Here is a 21,422-nt window from a genome sequence, read left to right on the forward strand (position 1 = left end):
ATATCCAATCCATCGGCCCCGGCTGCACGGACCGGCCATCCCCCACACAGGTCATGAACGTCCGAACCATCCTTCGCACGCGTAAAAACATGCCGGGTACAATCTCGCGGGCAATCTTCTCCTCCACATTCCGCAACCGCATTATCGTCTTGACCTCGGCCTCTCGCTGGTGATGCGCCCAACGCATAGCGAACATCCGCGCCACCTTGACCACGGCTGACAACACGGGCGTGTAATCGGATGGATCGTGCCAACCACCGTCGTCTCGGATCCCCAACACGGCCAATGCACTAATAATGGCGTTTTGGTGATCGCCTTCTAGGATCTGGTGGTCTAAATATGCCATGATGACTTCTAAACATTGGCCGTCGAATGATGTATCGGAAACCGCGGTGCTGACTTCACCATCTTCCCCGCCTTGTAACACGTCCTCTCGGACCTGTGCGCTCTTGACGAACTGATCCCACATGGTTTGCTGTGTGCTTGTGAACTGGTACGGTGGCCGGGCTCTCTCCTCTTATTGCTAGGTGCGGTACCATATGCACAACATCTTCCGCCACACGTCTTTATATCGTGCCCATGAATCCTCCTCTATACGCGCGTTAAATAGCTAGGCGGGTTTCTTTTGCACTTCACGGCGGTTAATCTCGAATAATACGGATAATCCGACCTTGCCTGGGCGGCATGTGGCCTGGGCGCTTTCCATCGTGCGATCTAAACTATCGCATATATGCTGCAATACGCCCTCGTCCTCTCCCGCCGGGTTTGTCATGGCGCGTAACTTGTCGGGGTCCAATTTGGCTAAATGCGTGGACCACCCGACGCGCCCTAACCACCCGTTGGTTTCCGTTTTCTGGTCGACTTCGGCAATCACCGCGGTCTTCTCGGCGTCTTGAAACCGTTGCTCTTGTGTGCTGTGACATTCCCGAATCCAGTCTATGACCTCTCTCTCCTTCTCTGGCTCGGCTGGGTTGATTGTGTGCTCTCGCACCCTGAACCACCCGCTCGCCGCTCGGGTCGGAAATAATCGTTGGCAATGGACATGGGCCTTCTATGGGACAATTCGGCCTTCTGATGACCGCTTTGTGAAATTGTCAACCTGCTTCCATTTATTCACCCAACCATGCTCATTCTTACAGTGTTCCCGTATCTTATGTACCGTCCGAACAATATATGGGCACTCGTTGTACTGGAACCTATCCGGCTGTGGTGGTGCAATATGGGGTATGGGCTGGTCGACATATGTTGGCAATTGGTACTGGCGTAATCGCTCCTGGCTGCGTATAATGCCTGGTATTGCTTTTACGTTGTATATCACCCTGTTCCGGCTCTTTTTGTCCATTTCCTAGTGATGCCGTCTTAAATGCGCCTGTACCTCGTTGGCAATGCATGCGTACTTACATGCTCTGCATATGACAAACGGGTACTCGGGCAACTTGACAAACGGATGTGTCCTCTCGGCTTCGTTCTCCACGGCTTGGTCGGCCATGGCTATGTTTGGCTCCTCGCTATACGGTCGGTTTGAATTGTATTTGTATATATATATACATTTAATTTTTTTTTTTCCCTCCTGCTGGCGGCCTGTATATTATGTATTCCTTTGCCCCTGAGTTAACTGCTGGGCTCGGGCCGTCGCGCGATCGGCACTAATGTGCCACCTGGACTGGGGTATGGCTAAACTTCAACCCGATGGTACGACCGCTACTCGGCTTAAATACACCTATCGCTGCAAACGATATATCTGCTTTGAGTTGCCTTTTAAATGACACTAATAACGTGTATATTTTTGCAGGTTTATCCTAAAATCCCCAACCTCATGTTGCTCAAAATCCCCAACGTCCGTTGCACTAGCGCCCTTTTTCCAATTGGTGTCATTTCCCAAAATCCTCAAGTTCAGGTTTGACAGCATGGGTGATAGTCGAGAGAAGCTACTTGTCAAAAAGGGTGTGTGGGGCAGGTACAGCAGGTTCAGCTGTACCAACCGCCGAGGTCATCAACGCGTCGGAATATAAACAAAGGAATACATAAACAAAAGGTAAAGTTACTGATTGTGCATATAATTTATCTATATAAGCTGGTAGATATCACTCCCTAGAATTATCTCCTTTGTTAGAACAAGGAACAGAAAATACACCTGTTGTACCCTTTCGGCTCTCCAAACAACTGCGCAGTGATCGCTGCTTTAACAATTCGTAAGCTCGATCCACTCTCAGAACGTGACACTACTCATGATCGTTCGTGTCAAATCCCGTCAAACATTCTCGCTGCCTCAAGGAGTGCTACCCCGCAAGTGGAATCACACGAGCCGCCGTGGTACAATTGCTCTGCAACGTCTCGTATGGCCTCCAGGATAAGCATGCTTGTTGTGTTGGCGCGGACCGCCTTGGTGAGTGCGCCGAGCATCGCGAAGGTAAATCCTGTGTTGTGGCTAGTCATGGCGTGAGTCTGCGGTGCTAATTTCATCCATTTGGCATACTCACACTGCTTTCGCCACCATTGGTGAACAAAGAATGAGAATACCTTTGCCGAGCTCGTCAGCAAGAACTGCCCACCTCTTGCCGTAGCGTTTGCGGTCATGAAACTTTGCTCGCCGAAGCTTCCGCTCGGTCTCATTGAGAACATTCCAGTCCCGGTGGATCTTTTGTAATATTTGGTCGATAATAGAGCTTGAAACTCCACAACCGACACCACGTTTATCGTTCAACGTCTGCCGCGTCGCACTTGCTCTATCGTATTCCAGATGAAGCTCAACTAATGCTATACGACTGCGTATAACATCATCATTGACCCTCGCCTCGAGTATGCATACGGTGGAATACGCGACTTGTAGGCCGTAATAGTCTGTGGCATCCCCAATGAGTGGGATCATATCCGTACTGTGATCCCATAAGCCGTATTTGGCCCAGCGTGGGAGTTCGCCCTCCAAGAATTCCAGGTAGTCAGATCGTAAAATTGAGTGTGCCGTTTTCAGCATATGCGCCTCTGTTCTAGCTCTGCTGACGCACATGCCAGAGTAGTCATCATGGACTGAAACAGAACGGCTTCGGCCCCTCGTAATCCGCCCTCCTTTGCTGAGCTTGTTGATGGTTTGGGAACGACTTTTAGGTGGAAAGCGGCAATTGTTGATCATATTTGCATGATGGGCAACTGGCGGTTGCGAGTCAGGAGCTCTATCATGGTTCATTGTGGAACTCGGCCGTTGCCGAAGAATAGCTGAAGAGGTGCCGCCACGTATGGATGCATTGCCGGCAGCGGCGGATTCTATCGCCAGAAGCCGGTCCTCGGAATCAGAAAATGCAGCGTCATCGTTTGATGCCGTACTTGGCAGTCGATCAAAAGTGTAGTCACTTGGGCATGGCGACGTTGGGCTCCACAACATCATGATGTTACCCATTGCACCTTCATGGCTTGCATGGGGCTGTGGAATCGAGTTACCAATATCTAGAGCAGGTTAGATCCTTTATTTCAACCTAATAAGGTCCAAATATGTTGAAAACTTACTAATCGCAGCTGCAGAAGCATGCTGGATATCACAGATCTCGCCTGCGGTGCTCCAGTCGATTGACCAAGTATGGCCCGGCGGGGTACTGTTGGGGTCGATGCAATCGACAGCATAAGGGCTATCTTCGGTCAGCAGCTGCTGTTGATGTGAAGCAAGTAGAGAAAACTTTATTACCGCGGAGATACAACTTCCATTTCGATGTAAAACGCGGCCGGCGCACCGCCATCTTCACATTGTGTGCGAGCCTTGATGCTAGACCTTCCAGTGAGGCAGATATTGTTCTCCACCAAATATCTTTCTACCGAAGTAAACAAGTATCTCAGTTTGGGCAGGTTCTCGGGTGCCGTGGTGTTAGGGATATCGTGATCCAGGTCAGGGACCCCATGGAATGACATGATGCGCTAGGAGTCAGCAGGTGCGGGTAAGACCTGATTGAGATATGGTGTTGTGGAATAGGCTGGCTGCATAACATTTCGAGCATTTTTTACTGGGAGGGTGAGGCTTGGAGCGTGAATATATCACATTTGTTATTTCACCGGCTCAGTATGTGCAGGCCTCTACAGCGGGGAAACTCAGCGAATACATGATACGGATGCTGCACCTCGACTGCAGCACTGTCTCGGCCAGAAAGTATAGGATTGGTTGTCTTAGCCGTCTGCGTGTCTTCGAATCGAATTGCAGGGATTCGTGAACATCGCGGGCCAATCAAGCTTGCTCTATGGCAGGCGGGCAAAGCGAATGGCCACCGGCACAAGTCAGTGAGACAACTGCAACTACTACCTCGATGTACGACGTGGAGAGATATCTTCGGCCATGTCAGGATCAGAGCTGTGCAACAAGGTGGATACCGACGATCATCAAGAATAGTCGAACGGGAGCCCGCTTCAGACGACGATCTGGTTTCACTGGTTGAGGCAGCATTCCATTGCCCGGTTAAGTGCTCACGCCACAGCTCCCGCCGACAGCACACGTTCATTGGCGGTAATGATGGCTTCCATGACTTGGCAAGCTATCACGGAGCTCAGCCCTCGACCGACGTGCAGGATTATCACCAACCATGCCTTTCGGATCTCGGTTCGAAGTGAGTTAGCTAGATATCCCATCTACGATACCATTGGCAGTGCTATGGTGTCTTCCGGAGCGTACACCGCCTCACCGAGGCTGCTACGATATAACCGACTATGGGATCCTACGAACTAGACGCGTGATTGGTGGGGTAGGTAAACTCGAAACAGGCTACCTTGTGGCAGGTTGTATCATTATGACAGTCTACTAGTCGCTGCACTGCCTGTAGGCTATGAATTCTATCTCGTTATTAGTATTAGGTATTATTTTCTTCCCTTTGGACGGCACTGCCTGCCCTGTATGTCTAACACTTCTGCACCTAATAGATGCGGGTCGCAGGCTATCTTCTGACGTGTCAAACAGCTAGGTTTACATTATGGCGCCAATACGCAGTGTCGCATACACTGCTGGTGATGCCAGCCATGTCAATATTGGTATGAATGGAGGGCGCAGCAGAATCCCCTGTCACTGTTCTTTAAGGCCGGGCTGGCGAGGCCTGGTACTCAAAAGGAGAAGGGTGTGTGTCTCGCTACCGTTTTGCACAGCGGCAGCGCCAGGCTGCCATTATTCATAGCTAATGCCAGCGCGCAAGAGGTATGTCGGGATGCACTGGCAAGCAATCGAGTATCTAGTGTAGCACAGGGACCAAGGCGCCCCCACTTGGGTATTTAGGCATCTAGTACGGCGATTCTAGATCTGGTGGCGCGTATTGACCAAAAGGATCTGTGGGAGGCCAGCACCGGGCGCAAGCCACGACTGGACAGGAGCCCGCCGTCTTGAACGTGTATACTTTCTCGCCAGTGGCCTCTAGTGCAGGTCTTGGTGGTAGTAGCAAATACTTCAATGAGAACTTGAAGGACCGAAGTGGATGAAGGTTCCATGTGAACAGCAGTTGGACATGGGTTAGTCGATCTTAAGCCATAGGGAAGTTCCGTCAAACGTTCTCCAATGGAACTGAAAGGCGGGCGCCAATGGTCAGCTATACTGACGTTACAGGCAGCACAGACCTAACGGAGCTCCCTGTGCAATTCTGCATTTCTGCATCCATATGGCCGCTGAGGATAGTAGGTGCCAATTGGAGAGGATGATGCTAAGTCCTCATGCTTGAGAAAGGCGATGCTCGAAAAGCACAAGCCGCGTGAGTTAGATAGAACCTGCCATTACGTTGACTGGCACCGAGTGTGTTCAAGTTGAGAGGCAGAAGCCCAAGCTCTGATACAGCTGCTGGAGTCAGGTGGCCAGATGCCCTATCAGTCTTGCATCTCACGGCGTTAGCATGGAATCTTGTGGGCTAACCTATGTATAATTAAATCATTGGCCTAAATTCGAGCGGTGTTAGGATATGCGGGTAAGGTCAGGTCATACTTGCGCTACAGCCCGCAGCCTCTAATGTGCTAAACCCAGGTTGGCGGCCCGGGATATTCCTTCCATCCCGTCCATACTCCTCAGCTGTGAGACAGTTTCGGGTGCATTCAGCTGCCTCATCAGTGTCTCAGATTGTGGCTGGCTGAACCGTTAATGCACACATTCCTGCACTGCCCAGCTGCTCAACGAGTCGGGTTCTGGATGTCTGACAGCGTGGCTAAATGACCGCCGCCCGGACCGGACCCTTCGGTCTGTCAGTCCAGGGCTGTCTGGCTCAGCGCTCGTCATTAGGGTTCAGCTGAAGCAATTTACCTAACGGTAATTTACCTCTCCGGCCAACGTTTTTGACGTCAGAGACGTCTACGTATTTTACATGTCGAAAACTCTCATTGGCTGGTGTCCATACATACTCCACTATTTCCACAATCAGTCCCCCCACGAGAAGGGAAGCTGATGATGGGTTTTGCGATGTCTGCTGATTTGATGACACTAAACGAGCCCTAAATACGCCAGGACGCAATTTGGGACGTTTTGACTAGTGCGGCTTAGCGCAGTTGCAGACCCATAAATACTGTTTTGAGCCAATCATAGGCCGTGTTTCTGCCGGAATGAGGTCAACACCAAGCTGTCACATTCGTGATGCAGCCAGGCAACTTGGAAGCTTCATCAACACACGATAGCCTCGTCTCTCACGCTCCAAAACCAGGCTTTTACAACCATTGAGGAAGCCTTCAATGCAATTCAGAGCCAGAAGAACCATCAGGACTACTGTATTCGCACATCCCCAAGCAAAAAAAGAGATGGTACTGGCTGCAAAAACAGGGTATATTTTACCTGTGATCGTGCAGGCCAATATCGTCCATGGCAGCCATACATGGGCAAAATTGTACAACTGTAGTTTGGCCCTGAACTACACAACTGATGTAGTACAAGCCTCATACTACAACTACGCGTTGCATTATGGTAGTTTGCTTGCTGTACAACGCGTTGTATGCACGTGACTATAGGTTGACAATCTGAAGCTGACCACATGCTGTGTCGTGCTCTCTCGCCTGTACGGGTACAAATAATGGCAATAATGATGCATCAAAATGCTGCTCAACCTATTTTATGCCACCCGAGTTAAAACCTAGCTCGGTTTCCGTCTCATCAATATCCTCAGCCGCTGTGATTATATGCGCTAAATCAATATACCCATTCCGTAACCAATTGCCGATGCACTCAAGCCTTTCCAAAATGTATGATGTCATCCGAAGTCTGTCGCATGATTGTGTACGACAAGCCCCTGAAAACGTTCGTTCTGGTTCTGCCGAGGAAAGGGGGATGGAGAGTATAACGATGGCCATACGGTGAAGACGCGGATAGCGCTGCCGTTGCTCCGGCAAACACCACCATTCCAGAGGCGTTAAAGGTTTGATGGAGATAGGCCTGGCATTCAGAAATACCTGCGCATCGTCCTCATCCGTCACCTCAGCCATCTCAACCTGCAGCGAGCGCTTCAAGCGATCTAGCTCGTTTCTCGGCTGATCTGGAGAGGGCGGACAGTCATGTACTTGAATCGTGTCATTCTCACTGAGCAAGGGGCATGCTCTTATAATTGTCTTCCTACATGCGCTGTGTGGCACAGAGAGCCTTCTGATGCCACTTCGCCGGCCAGTTCTGGGTCAGATATCGCCTTCTCTTCGAAGAATCGAGCAGGATCGCCGCGGCATACACGGGGACGGAGTTGGTAAGTTCATAGTACTTATTGAGGATGAACCACCCCATCTCAATTGCATGAACCATGCCCAGATCCATTGTATACAGATGGCAAGATGCCCTCGACGCGCAGGTGACGCCCCAATGTCCGCAAAGAAGTGCATCTGGCCGACGGCGTCTTGGATCGTCATCTGGAGCTGTTCGCGATACTCTACATGGTTCCTCTCAAGGAGACGCATCAGTGTCCGCCGGGAGAGCTGTACAAGGTCCTGGAGAGCATGGTTGCCCGCCAATATAAGTTCTTTCAGTCCCGGCCACTCTGTGGCGCTCAGTGATACTCTCCTTCGGGCACAAAGAGCGATGAACGCCCTAATAAACGGCCTGTCGGAGCACGGCCTGCTGTGAACAGTGGACTCCAATCGGCTGTATATACTGGTCTCTGGAGGTTTGGTTTGGACTCTCCATGCTGTGGGCTACGATGTGGTTCAGAGACCGTTCCCTCCACTCAGCCCTATGCACTCACTGAATATGCTCCTTCGCATTGCCAGTGTAGGCACTGCTCCAGATTGGGCCTATGCCTTCTTGCGCCGACTTTCTGTGTGACACGGGTCTGCTCAGAGTTTGTTGGAAGTCGAAAAGTCCAGATATTCGGCTGGTGAGGATGACGTGGTGTAGATGCTTCCGAGGACACTATGGATGGTGAGACAGCAGACATCCCAGTAATGAATAACTACTAATTTTTGGCATGTTCTTATCTATTCTTAACGCCGGCTTTATATTCTTATGATACTAAGCTTAATAATAATTATTAATATAAACAGCCAGTTCTGCACCTCATCTCCAGAGGCGTCAATGAGCTCGTCTTCCACGGACGCGTAGACTTTCCTGATCAGATCGTTCTCCACCCAACTACTCAAGCACTGCGTTCTTTCAACAGTCTCCGGAGCTAGCCATGCCCTGTCCCAGGAAATTGTACGTCTCGCGCAAGAGAACACCCGTTCAGGATCGTCAGACATCGCCGGGACACTGAGGATATCTATCGCCATCTGGTGCAGGCACGGGTACTCCATCCTCTATTCCTCCCGGCACCACCCTTCCAGCGGCGTTTTCGCCATCACCTGTCTCGGGGGCGAATTAATAAACCTTTCGAACTCATCCTCGTCGTCGGATTCGTTGACGTCCAATACACTCATAGATTGCTTGATTCGCTCGTACGGAGACATCTCCAGACGGTCCTGCGGCGGCCGCAATGCACCAGCTGCAATCAATGGCCGGTTCCTGTACTTTGCCCAAGCTGCCGTGCGGCAGCTACGGGGCCAGCGCGCCTTTCCTCCGGCCAATGCCGATCGATGTATCTCCGGCGCTTCTCTGGATGGAGCAGCAGCGCCGTGATATAGATTGGATTTGTGTCGCTCTCTTCATAGTATTAGGCAAGCACCCACCAACCAATGTAGATAGAGTTGGCCATGTGCCCGTTGTCGACATACTTAATCTACTCCATTGTTGGGGCACTTTCGCAGAGCTGGGCATGCCGCGTTTAGTAAGTACGTACCTTGGCATCCTCAAATTGCTTGCATAGGATGTCCATGTTCCCCAGCACCTGGTCTATTGATGCCCGCTCCATTTGCTGCTCCATGGTCGCTTGATGGAACGGCTGCAAAAGTTCATGCGTCGTTTTTAAGTACCTGCCAGTCGTCGTGGGTGAGAATGTCATCTTCCAGTTCCCTGTGGAACTGAGAGGAAGATGGACATGGCGCCTTCTTGGCGGATGGCAGCGTCAAGCAGCTTGAACCAGGAGTTGCATCGCGTGACATTATCCAGTCCCAATGCTTTCCCTGCAATGTCATCCCATGCGTCATTATGAATAGTTGAGTTGCGAATAAAAACGGCAACGTTATGCAGCTTGCCTAATGGCCCCATGCTCCGCCAGCCAGCTGTATCCGACCTCCCCTTGGATTGGCTGCGGGGGCTTTGCTGCGCGCTACCCGAGTGGATGCTGTTCTGCAGCGCACCAGCAATGGTTGCATCGCTAGCCTCGTCCTGTGCCTCCTCCATGGCCGCTTCCAGGGCCTTTTTGCTGCTTGCGAAGAGGAAGGCCTGAGGGAGAGGTTGATGATGTGGCCAGCGCATCGCGTCCAAGAGGCCACCGGATCAAACACAACGCCATGTTCCCGCAATAGCTCTTTGGCGAGTTGGCGGAGGCAGGTGTCATTTTCGGTATCATTGTCGCCCGTAAAATAGCCGAGCCGGTGGGCGAGATCGAACTTCTGGATGACACTCATTAAGTGAGGCGCCATAGCTACGCCGGCGTGGGACCGGCGGAGGTTTGGAAGCCAGAGGAACGCCTTGCGAGGCATTTATGCTTCGTCAACCCACTGCGCATGGATGGCGATGTATGACTTGCGTTGAGGAGAAGACCACACGTCCATAGAAATATGGATGAGGCTCCGAGCACACAGCAGCCGCCTCTTGACTGACTGCTCATGCGCGGCGTGTGCCGTCTCCAGGTCGGCGGCGACGGTGCCTCCAGAGCCAACTAGAAACCCATCCGCCACGGGATTGATGGACAACAAAAGGGCCTGGTACTCTGGCCACGTCACAAATTAAGCGGGAGATGCCTGCGTACGGCCATCAGCATCTGAGCTTCTCGGAAGGCGTCAACATTGACCGCCCCACGCAACGCGTTCGTCGCGGTCTCCCCATTTTGCCGTGCCTGTATTGCTGTCGTCCTTGCGAGCGCGTTTTCGAGAGCCAGCTGGCGTTTGCTCTGCGACCCTGACTCTTCTCTTACTACCACGTGATGGGCGTTCTCCTGGTGGTAGCGGGCATTGCCGGATATATGTGTTGACCAAGGCGGGTTGCGGCAACGCTTGCAGTAGTGCAATACCTTTCCGGCCCTCTTCTGCGGCTCATCGCCTTCGGCTTCCCGAAAATGATCCCATGTCGAGACTGCTCGCAGCTTCCTCCTCTTGACTGGATGCTGGCATGGGGAAAGGTCAGAGTCCGACAGTGAGCTGGCAACCTGCGATACGCTGTCAGAAGGCAAGAGGGAAGAAGTGCGAGACGTGGCTGCGAATGGGGACATATCGTCGCTCATGTTTACTGCGGTGTTAGCTGTTGCCGGTGGAGGGTGGCAGATTTACAGGGACGGATGCCTCTTCTGGGCAGCAAGTCCCCTGAAAAAAAATAACGGGGCCGCTTAAGAATTATTAAGAATATATTCTTAAGAGGCAACGCCTAGGCGTACGGGCCGTACGCCGGAAAAACCTCGGACCAACTCGCACCCGTACGCCGAGAAATCCTGACTAAGCATGCCTTGGTCCGCGTCGGCGCCAGGATTTATCAGGGTCTGCCGCTGCTGGTACTTATTGTTGCAATTTATGGTGGCTAATCTCATAGAGCGATTTAAGCCGCTCAAGAGCCCACAAGTAGTCCTCCTCACTCTCCCCCCTTAGGAAGGCAAAGGCAATACAGAAAGACCGGTTAGACCCATCAATACCAATAATATCTAGCAGTGGCATGCCAAATCTATTAGTTTTGTACGTAGAATCTAATAGTAGCAGCTCTGGATAGGTCTGTAGATAGGCTAGTGAGTCAGGGTGGGCGAAAAGAACAGCTTCAACGCGGTTATTCTCATCAACCTGAAATCGGCTCCAGAAGCCTTGCTGGTCTAGTTGGTTGATAAGGGCTTGCATAGAGGTCTCGCCCTTGCGGGCATCTCGGCGGCTCTGTAAGATCTGATTTGAAATATCCTTCTGTGTTGCAAGTGTAGGTTCGTTCTGGCGTAAATAGGTGCTGATCTCCTTAGGAGCAACACCTGCAGCATTTAGCCGACTAATTTGGGCCTTCTGGTCTACTGTAAGCTGCCGGTGGATTGGATGAGCAGTTGGATGGCTGCTTGGCTCGTGGTTATGCACGGCAAAGCGCTTATCGCGCCGATGGCGCAAGGCCCAACCGGCTTCATGCGACAGCTGCTTTCCAAGAATAGAAAATGGGCAATTGACCATCCTAGAAGTTGTCTGTCGTATCCGCTGCCTTGAGGGGCTAGGAGGTGCGCGTCCGCGATCGCAGCCAAAGGTAAGAGTTCGTAGTCCATCTCTCTCTTTTGTTGATCTTGCTATTCGAACAGCATAGCCGCGAGGAAAAGCCCATTTATTGATAGCTTCTAGTAGGGCTTCCTGAGTGGGGTAATTACCCTCAGGAGGCAGGCAATCAAGGGGGAACTCCTCCATTTGTTAAAAGATAGCGATGTACGATCTAAGATGGAAAAGTAGCCCAGTGGCCATTGTAGCGATGAAAAGTGGCTTAGTCAGGATTTCTCGGCGTACGGGTGCGAGTTGGTCCGAGGTTTTTCCGGCGTACGGCCCGTACGCCTAGGCGTTGCCTACCAATAAATCAGCGACGACTTTGGGGGCATAGTCGTTGAAAACGCCATACAATTTCAAAGCGCGCTATTAATGACAGGGGGGCCGAGTCGTAGCAAACCTGAGGGGGCCAGGTCGTAGAGTTCTTAGCAGCTAAAATGTATAAAATAGGAATTACTGAAAAGGTAAGCGTTAGTATAGTGCGGTTTTCCATTCTGATATAGACTCAACTTAAAATACGATAGTTATACCTAATTAAAGTCTATAAGAAATTATATAGACGGAGATCTATAGTAAAGCCAGAGCGGCCCGTAGTAGCCTAGCATATCGATCTAAGCTATCATCACATCGTTACTATATATATCACATAACCCTAATCAGTATAGAATAGGGGGTTAATAAAAAGGAGAAAATAGGATTTAAGAGTGCAGGATACTGCCGTTATTAGGAGAAATAGGGGCTTTCTTATAGTTAGGGCTATAACGGAATATAATAGACATAATTCGTCCCTATACCTTAGCTATTATAGAACCATTTCTTCACCTACCTAACTACCCCTTTATTATTTACAGAAAGTATAGGATCAGGCTAGTTACTAGTAAAGTCTTTAGTCATATAAAGCGACATACTAAGATTAGTTACTAGTAGGCCTAATTAATTCGTAATATAGTTAAGGCAATACCTAGCGTCACTAAAGACCAAGCCGGGTTACAGCACTAGCTATTACCAAACCTAAACTACAAGCCTATTCTATATATCGAGCCGCTAATATAGGGCATGCTAGGCTATAACACATATCTGTATATCGTCTAGGAGGTTCGCCGTATATAGGAGCACTGCTATACACAGCACAGATAGATTAATAACTAGAAGAAGGGTGGCAATATAGCATACTAAGCCTATCAGGGTCGGCCACCCGTTCTATAGCGAAGTAATGTCTATTACTAGCAAATCTACCACTAGGGTCATAGTAAGTAATAGTTTAAGGTTAGACGTGGTATAGAGGATAAGTATCTACCGCCTATTAAAGGCGATAAGTAGGATATAGTAGGCGTGTTTTTTAACTAGGGTTAGGGTTAGAAACTGTAAATTGAGTTATCTAAGCTAGCTCGCTCGGGAATTTTCTAATAATACATTTAGAGAAAGTAATAGTAAGGAAAGAAAGTAAAGAGGAGAGTGTCCTAAGAAAGAGAGTATAGGGTAGGTAGTATAGGGTGGGTGGTATAGGGTAGGTGGAGGGGGGGTGCTAGAATATGTGTTCTAGCTATAGAAGGTGCTAGGACGTGGGTTCTAGCTGATAGAGGTGCTAGAGCGCGTGTTCTGGCTGCTAGAGGCGCTAGAGTGTGTGTTCTAGCTGCTAGAAGGTGCTAGAGCGTGTGTTCTAGCTGCTTAGAGGGCGCTAGAGTGTGTGTTCTAGCTGCTAGAAGGTGCTGGAATGTGTGTTCTAGCTGGTAGAGGGTGTTGGTATGGGTGTTATAGTGGGTAGAGAGGCGTTATAGTGGGTGGAGGGGCGTTATAGTGGCTCTTAGTTGCCTAGGAGCTGCTGGGAGGCGGTTGGGGAGCTGGTTGACCGCTGGGAGCGCTGGGGTGGCTGCTGGGAGGCTGTTGTACAGCGCTGGGAGCGCCGGAGAGGCGGCGGCGGGGAGGGGAGGTCCGGCAGGCCTTTAGCGGCTCTATTCCGGGCCTTCTGGGCGGCTGTCATGGCCCTATATTCCCTCTGGAAGCGCTGGGATGAGGATTCCGGTGGCTGGGAGCCTTCTATAGGCGCTGGAGAGCGCTGGGTTCCTTCTAACAGGTGCTGCATATACCGGGAGGCGCCCGTGGGGCGCTGGGCGGCTGTTGCAGGCTCTGAAGGGCGCCGGGCGGCTGTTGCAGGCTCTGAAGGGCGCTGGGCGGCTGTTGCAGGCTCTGAAGGGCGCTGGGCGGCTGTTGCAGGCTCTGAAGGGCGCCGGGCGGCTGTTGCAGGCTCTGAAGGGCGCCGGGCGGCTGTTACAGGCTCTGAAGGGCGCTGGGCGGCTGTTGCAGGCTCTGAAGGGCGCCGGGCGGCTGCTGCAGGCACTGAAGAGCGCTGGGCGGCTGCTGTAGGCACTGACGGGCGCTGGGCGGCTGTTGTAGGCGCTGAAGAGCGCTGAAAGGACCGCTGGACGTGCTGGGGGGGCATGAGGGTCTGTGTGGCAGGTCCTCCCCGGAGCCCTTCGCGTATAGCGGCCCACGAGGTGCTAGGAGGCGGCTGCTTCCTAGCGATAGAGGCGCTAGAGTGTACCCGGGCCTTGTAGAGCGCTAAAGAGACCATTGTGTCCAGCCAGGTAGCTGCCACAGGTCCTATAGTGGTCTGCAGGTCCTTATAGGTCTTTGTGGTTGCCTTTTCCATTAGGCCACCAGCAGAGATAATAATCGGGTAAAATTGGGGTCCTAGGGACCTGTATTTAGCCCTTTTAGCGTCTGCAGCCTCCTGTAGGGCCTTCTGGGGGTCCTCTCGTGCTGACGCCTTGTTTATAGCGACAATTTGGACGTCATAGTACCTAACCGAGCCATTTAAGGTTGTGGATAGGTCTGGGCGGAGGTCCTGGTTACCCTGGAGCTTCGGCTCGAGCTTTGGGTCCAGGGTAGCAACGGTTGCGTTGAACAGGGCCCTGACGATGGCGTTATGGCGGATTTGCCAGTGCCTTTCAGCGCCTTTACAGGTATCCTCGTGTCCTATCGTGACTATAGAGCCACAGTAGGTACAGGGTACGTTAAGTGGGCGTACAGGAAGAATAAGACGTACCCTAAGGCCTTCTGTCACTTGGAAGTCTGCTAGTTTGGTTTGTTTTGATGTTGGCAGCACTTCCAGCCACTTCCGGCTAAGGTAGGTCGAATTTTCCAGTAGGGCCCGTTGTCCGTGTAGGGTAAGCTGGTCCATGACCCTCTGGAGCCTTCCCTGGTTGATGTCCTTTATAGAGGGCTTATCTGGGGGGATTCGGACCTGTCCGGGCCCTTCCGGGGCTTCCAGGGGTACCTGCACGCCCCAGCTAGGCGCTGGGAAGGACGCCAGGTCCGCTGGGAGGTCCGTTGGGAGCGCTATAGGGGCGCTAGAGAGGAGGGGGCCTCTCTGGAAGCCGTCGAGCACTATAGAGGACGCTTTCCGGGCGTGGCTATAGTGTGTGTGAGGCATCTCCGCGTACAGGGTAAGTCCTAGGCCTCCCATACGTGTTGGGAGGGCTAGAAGGTCCTGGTTGGCTTGGATAGGTGCTGAGGGATCTTTCGAGGCGAGCTTTTCGACGGTGTGTAGGGTAAGGCGGTCGATTTCGTAGTATAGGTCTTCCAGGCCACTAGGAGCTAGCTGCCTGAGAAGGTGCCTAAGTAGGAAGGTTATACTTCCTCGTAGGAGAAGGAGAGCATGCTGTTTAGGCATATTCTCTAGAGTAGATAAGACTCTCTTAAGAGTATCTATCTTACCCTGTAGGAAGGCTCTTCTTTGCTCTAGGGGGCCTATATAGGTTCCTAGGGCGTTAAGTCCTTCTTTTCTGACCTCTTCTAGGGTATAAAAGGTGGATTTGTAGGGGTTTAGCTTGATTGGGGACCCGTGGAAGGCCTGGAAGACCTTTTCCCTAGGGTCCTTCTCTCTAGAGATAATATAGGTATCGTCTAGGTACGAGATAAAGACGTCCTTTGGTAGGGCCTTCTGTGCAGCCTCTAGGGTAGGGCGGTACGCTAGGGACCAGATAAAGGCGCTAAGAGGGTCTCCCTGGCGCACCCCTGAAGAGCTCGCTATAGTGCTTCCGTCCTCTAGAAAGAGTACCGCGGCGTGGTTATACGCCCACTGTGCTGACCTGTAAAATACAGGGGCATAGAGGCTAACAGCAGCCGCTATAGCCTTCCGAGGGAGGGCGTTAAAGGCGTTTTCGGCGTCTAACGAGCCGATAGAGCGTGCTTTTAGCTTATTCCCCCCTGTAATTGCCTCTGAAAGGAGGAAGATCGCTGGTTCCACGCCTCCCGGGCTTCCAACGCCTAGTTGGTTCGGTAGGAGCATGCCGTCCTGGTACAGGGTCGCTAGGATCGCTTTCGTAGCTACCCTATAGAGTATATCGCCTATCGCGATAGGTCTTATACCCCCGTCCTTCTTCTTCAGGGCAATAAGCCGTGAGGATGTTAGGAGGTCCTTTCCAGGTGCTGTGCCCTGCCGTATCATGTCCGCTAGCAGCCGTAGGAGCTCTAGGACCGCTGCATCCTTCGCTATAGCGATGTCTAGCAGGTACCGGGTCCAGCCGGACGGTCCGGCGGCCTTTTCCCTGCTTATAGAGCTTATAGTAGATAGGATCGCTTCTATAGGGATCTTCTGGCCTGGGGACGGGCTTGTTGGGGCGTTGAAGGGGTCAGAAGGCCCTATAGGGTGTTTCTGACGGAGGGTCTCTAGGGTAGAGGCGTCTATAGGCGCTAGTGGCGAATTGTCCACTATCGTCCTAGACGCTCTTCCTAAGAAACCGGCTTCTAGAAGGTGTGTAGCCTTCTTTTCGGCGGTAGAGAAGGACGTGTCTTCTCGTATAGGGTAGGTAGGGACCTCTAGGGTATCTAGGTTGTCTGGATAGTCCTTTAAGAGCCTAGGGAGGTTTCCCTGCTCTAACCCGAGCCCTAGGATCCTAGGGAGTAGTAGGAAGTGTAGGAGGGTTGTTTCCGAAGGCCTAGCGACGAATTTTGCAGCAAGCCGGTTCGCTGCTAGATGGAAGATCCGGGCAGGCCTAGGTCGGAGCTTATAGGTCGGTATAGGTACCTTCATAAAGCGTTGTAGCTGCTGTATAGCTGTTTTGGCGAGTATAGGTGCTAGAATAGCCGCGTGGGCCTCCTGGGCGCTCGGGGAGGGTGTGTATAGGGTAGGTCTTTGTGCTGGGGTGGGTGGTTCGAACCAGGCAGCGGCCTGGGATGTGTTGATAGAGCTGTGGAGGCCTGCTAGCCTCTCTGGGGCTCGGATTGTCTCTTCCTGGCTGCTAGGGGCGTCCTTTGCAGGTGGGACGGGTCTTCTAGCAGGTCTAGGGCCCTCTGAAGGTCCTGATAGGCGTCTTTTTGTGCCGATTGGGACCTGGATAGCCTGGGAAGGCGCTGGAATGTCGTCTTCGGAGGCGAAAGGGTCGCTAGAGGGCGCTAGAGAGTCTTCCACAGGTACCGAGGAGACCTGGGAGGCCGGCGTATAGCTTCTAGCGTCTCCTAGCTCGATAGAAGGTGCTAGGGAGTTTTCTAGGCTGTCGTAGAGGCCTTCCGAGGGGGTTGGAGAGGGTTCTGGGTACTGTATAGAGCCTTCTGGGTGTACTAGGAGGTCTATAGGGAGGGTCGAGTCGTCTGAGGGCGTGGGGGAGGGCTCTTTGACTTGTACAGGCTGTGTGTGTACCCGTGGAAGTGTAGAGACCTGGGAGGTTCCTTTGACGCCGTGGACCTTGGCTCTGTGGGTTGCCACGCCGTGGCGGCCACGGCAGGCTGTGCCACAGTCAGGGCAGCTAATAAGGCCTGTAATTTGCAACTGACGGTCCGTATAGTGGGCTTGGGGGTGGTTTTTGCGTATATGGTCGAGCAAGTCAGCGTACCAGCCTTTACAGGTCGGGCACCTGTCCTTTGCCATCGTAGCGGCCTTGGGCCAGTGCTGGAGGCTGCTGGCGGCTATGGGCGTGTGCTGGCGTGTGCTAGCGTGCGCCGGAAGGCTGCTTGGAGGCTTCGGGCGTGTGCTAGCGTGTGCTGGCGTGTGCTGGCGTGTGCCGGAAGGCTGCCAGCGGCTTTAGGCGTGTGCTGGCGTGTGTTGGCGTGTGCTGGAAGGCTGCTAGCGGCTTCGGGCGTGTGCTAGCGTGTGCTGGCGTGTGCTAGCGTGTGCTGGAAGGCTGCCAGCGGCTTCGGGCGTGTGCTGGCGTGTGCTGGCGTGTGCTGGCGTGTGCTGGCGTGTGCCGGAAGGCTGCTAGCGGCTTCGGGCGTGTGCTGGCGTGTGTTGGCGTGTGCTGGCGTGTGCTGGAAGGCTGCTGGAGGCTTCGGGCGTGTGCTGGCGTGTGCCGGAAGGCTGCTGGAGGCTTCGGGCGTGTGCTGGCGTGTGCTGGCGTGTGCTGGCGTGTGCTGGAAGGCTGCTAGAGGCTTTAGGCGTGTGCTGGCGTGTGCTGGCGTGTGCTGGCGTGTGCTGGAAGGCTGCTAGAGGCTTTTGGCGTGTGCTGGCGTGTGCTGGCGTGTGCTGGCGTGTGCTGGCGTGTGCTGGCGTGTGCCAACGTGTGCCGACGTGTGTTATGGACGCCTTAGCGCTACTATCACAGGTACTAGTACTAGAAAGAGGCCGCTAAAGACACTTCTAAGACCTGTTATAATAGATAGAGTTATAAGAGGTACTAGAAGGCTTCTAGAGGGCTATTTATAGTAGTAGTTACTATAGAAAGCAGGAAAAGGTATAAAAAAACACAGCCTTTCTTATAAGAAAAGGATTTCTACTAGAAGGGACTTCTAAAGTGTACTTCTAGTAAAAAGAGAACCCTTCTAGCTACTAAAAGTACTAGGTACTTCTTTATAGCTAGAAAAGGCTAAGATAGGACAGTATACTAGTAAAAGGCACTTATAAAGTGTATTTTTAAAAAGTAGGTAAGAGAGAGGCCGCCTACTAGAAAAACCAAGATTCTTCTAGTAGAAAGAGGTATATACTAGAGGGTACTTCTAAAGTGTGCCTCTACTAGATAAATCTACTAGAAAGGACTTCTAAAGTGTACTTCTAGTAGAGAGATAGGACGTCTATAAAGATACTAGGTATCCTTTATAGAGAGATAGGACATCTAGTAGAAAATACTACGTATCTTCTACTAGAGAAAAGTGTCTATAGAGAATAAAAGTATTCTCTAGTAGAAAGGACCTTATAGTAAGGTAAAGGTAGGTAGGTAAAAATAAAAAGGTAAAAAGGGTAGAGAGTAAAGAGTAGAAAGTAAAGAGTAGAGGGTAAAGAGTAGAGAAGTGCTTAGTAAAAGAGGGTAAGGAGTAGAGAAGTGCTTAGTAAAAGAGGGAAGAAATGTTTTCTTAGAGAAGAAAGAGGGTAAGTAGAAAGACTACTTAGAAGAGGTAGAAAAACAAAGAAAAGAAGAAGTGTGTGTATAAGAGAGAGAAGGAAGGAAGAAGGAGGGAAAGAAAGGTATTATATAGCTAGAAAGGCCTCGGAAAGACTCCGACAGGTCTTCTAGGGTGATTCCAGGCCCTTCTAAGTCTTACAAGGCAATTTCACAGCCTTTACACTCTTCCCGGCCTGTTTTCAGCTCTCTACAGGGCTCTCCATGTCTTACAGGGCTACCCACATAACTAGACCCCTGTTTCCAGCGCCCTAGGACCCCTACCTGTCTCGGAAGGCAACTAGCACTCTTCCCGGCCTGTTTTCAGCTCTCTACAAGGCTCTCCATGTCTTATAGGGCTACCCACGTAGCTAGACCCCTGTTTCTAGCGCCCTAGGACCCCTACCTGTCTTATAAGACACTCCTACCTCTTTTAGGCCTATTTTTTACTCTCTATACTACTTTTTCTTATCTACTATTTCTATTCTTCTTTTTCTATTATACTAGTTTCTTTTTATTTTTTATTCCCCTACCCTATACTAAAAGTACTTTTAATTCTACCTTATTTTCTATACTAGTATATATAAAAAGGACTTTTTTACCCTACTACGACTTATCTTATTAAACTATTTACTAAGTATATATTATTTTTTATATTAGTTCTCTTTTTCTATTAATACTATTTTCTATTTCTATAATTGTTTCTATTTCTCTTTTTATTTTACTTCTTTTATTAGTAAAGAAATAGAAGATATCTTTCTACGACTTTACTATATTCTATATAACTAGACTATATATTTACTTTACTATTCTACTCTAGTATAAAACCCTATTTTACTTCTATTTTAGTTCTTTTTAGTAGAATACTATATAATTATAAAACCTTTTTACTCTATCTTACACTTTATAGTTATTTCTTTTCTTTTTACTATTACGTCTTATTTTATATAAGACCTTACCCTATACTTTACACTACTTTCTTCTATGCCTTATAGAAGCCACTTTACGTCTAGCCTACCCTAGATCCTGCGCTACCTTTAATGTCCCTTAAAGAAGCCACCCTATATCTAACTATAACCTAGACCCTACGCTACTTTTTATATTCCTTATAGAAGCAACCCTAAGTCCTACCCTAACCTAGACCCTAAGCTATATTTTTAAGATTCTTCTAGAAGCAACCCTAACCTAGACCTAAACCTAGACCTTATGTTAGAAAGTACTATAAAGGATTTATATTTTTATAGTAGCGGAAATAATTCGCGTTAAAAGACATATAACAACTCTACGTCCAACCCTACGTCCAACTCTACACTATGTTTTTAAGTCCCTTATAGAAGTAACCCTAACCTAAACCCAACCCTAGACCCTACACTACTCTTTACATTCCTTCTAGAAGCAACCCTAACCTAAACCCAAACCTAGACCCTACACTACTTTTTACATTCCTTATAGAAGTAACCCTAAGTCCGACCCTAACCTAAACCCTAAGCTACTTTTTACGTTCCTTATAGAAGCAACCCTAACCTAGACCCAAACCGAGACCCTATGTTAGAAAGTACTATAAAGGACTTATATTTTCGCGTTAGCGGAAATAATTCGCGTTAAAAGACACGTTAGAACCCTAACCTCAACCCAAACCTAGACCCTAAGCTACTTTTTCAAGTTCCCTATAGAAGAAACCCTAACCTAAACCCAAACCTAGACCCTAAGCTATTTTTTCAAGTTCCCTATAGAAGAAACCCTAACCTAAACCCAAACCTAGACCCTAAGCTACTTTTTCAAGTTCCCTATAGAAGAAACCCTAACCTAAACCCAAACCTAGACCCTAAGCTATTTTTTCAAGTTCCCTATAGAAGAAACCCTAACCTAAACCCAAACCTAGACCCTATGTTAGAAAGTACTATAAAGGACTTATATTTTCGCGCTAGCGGAAATAATTCGCGTTAAAAGACACGTTAGAACCCTAACCTTAACCCAAACCTAGACCCTAAGCTATTTTTTCAAGTTCCCTATAGAAGAACCCCTAACCTAAACCCAAACCTAGACCCTAAGCTACTTTTTCAAGTTCCCTATAGAAGAAACCCTAACCTAAACCCAAACCTAGACCCTAAGCTATTTTTTCAAGTTCCCTATAGAAGAAACCCTAACCTAAACCCAAACCTAGACCCTAAGCTACTTTTTACGTTCCCTATAGAAGAAACCCTAAGTATCTTTTAAAAGTGAAATCTAGGCTTCGCCTAGTAAATACAAAGGTTAGGGTGACCCTTCGGGTCCGGGTCCGGGTCCGGGTCCGGGTCCGGGTCCGGGTCCGGGTCCGGGTCCGGGTCCGGGTTAGGGTTAGGGTTAGGGTTAGGGTTAGGGTTAGGGTTAGGGTTAGGGTTAGGGTTAGGGTTAGGG

At 50.4% G+C, this 21,422-nt stretch overlaps 1 protein-coding gene across 1 annotated transcript; it reads right to left on the reverse strand.

Annotated features, from left to right (window-relative positions):
- Positions 1-2,241: 2,241 nt before the first annotated feature.
- Positions 2,242-3,897, reverse strand: LMH87_008471 (uncharacterized protein; the record flags this gene model as incomplete). Its single annotated transcript, XM_056198776.1, has 4 exons — positions 2,242-2,428; positions 2,481-3,441; positions 3,502-3,620; positions 3,677-3,897. The coding sequence occupies 4 exons, from the start codon at positions 3,895-3,897 to the stop codon at positions 2,242-2,244; spliced, it is 1,488 nt and encodes a 495-aa protein (XP_056057572.1).
- Between the last annotated feature and the right edge of the window lie 17,525 nt (positions 3,898-21,422).

Source organism: Akanthomyces muscarius (genome assembly GCF_028009165.1).
Source record: "Akanthomyces muscarius strain Ve6 chromosome Unknown contig_16, whole genome shotgun sequence".
Taxonomy (NCBI): Eukaryota; Fungi; Ascomycota; class Sordariomycetes; order Hypocreales; family Cordycipitaceae; genus Akanthomyces; species Akanthomyces muscarius.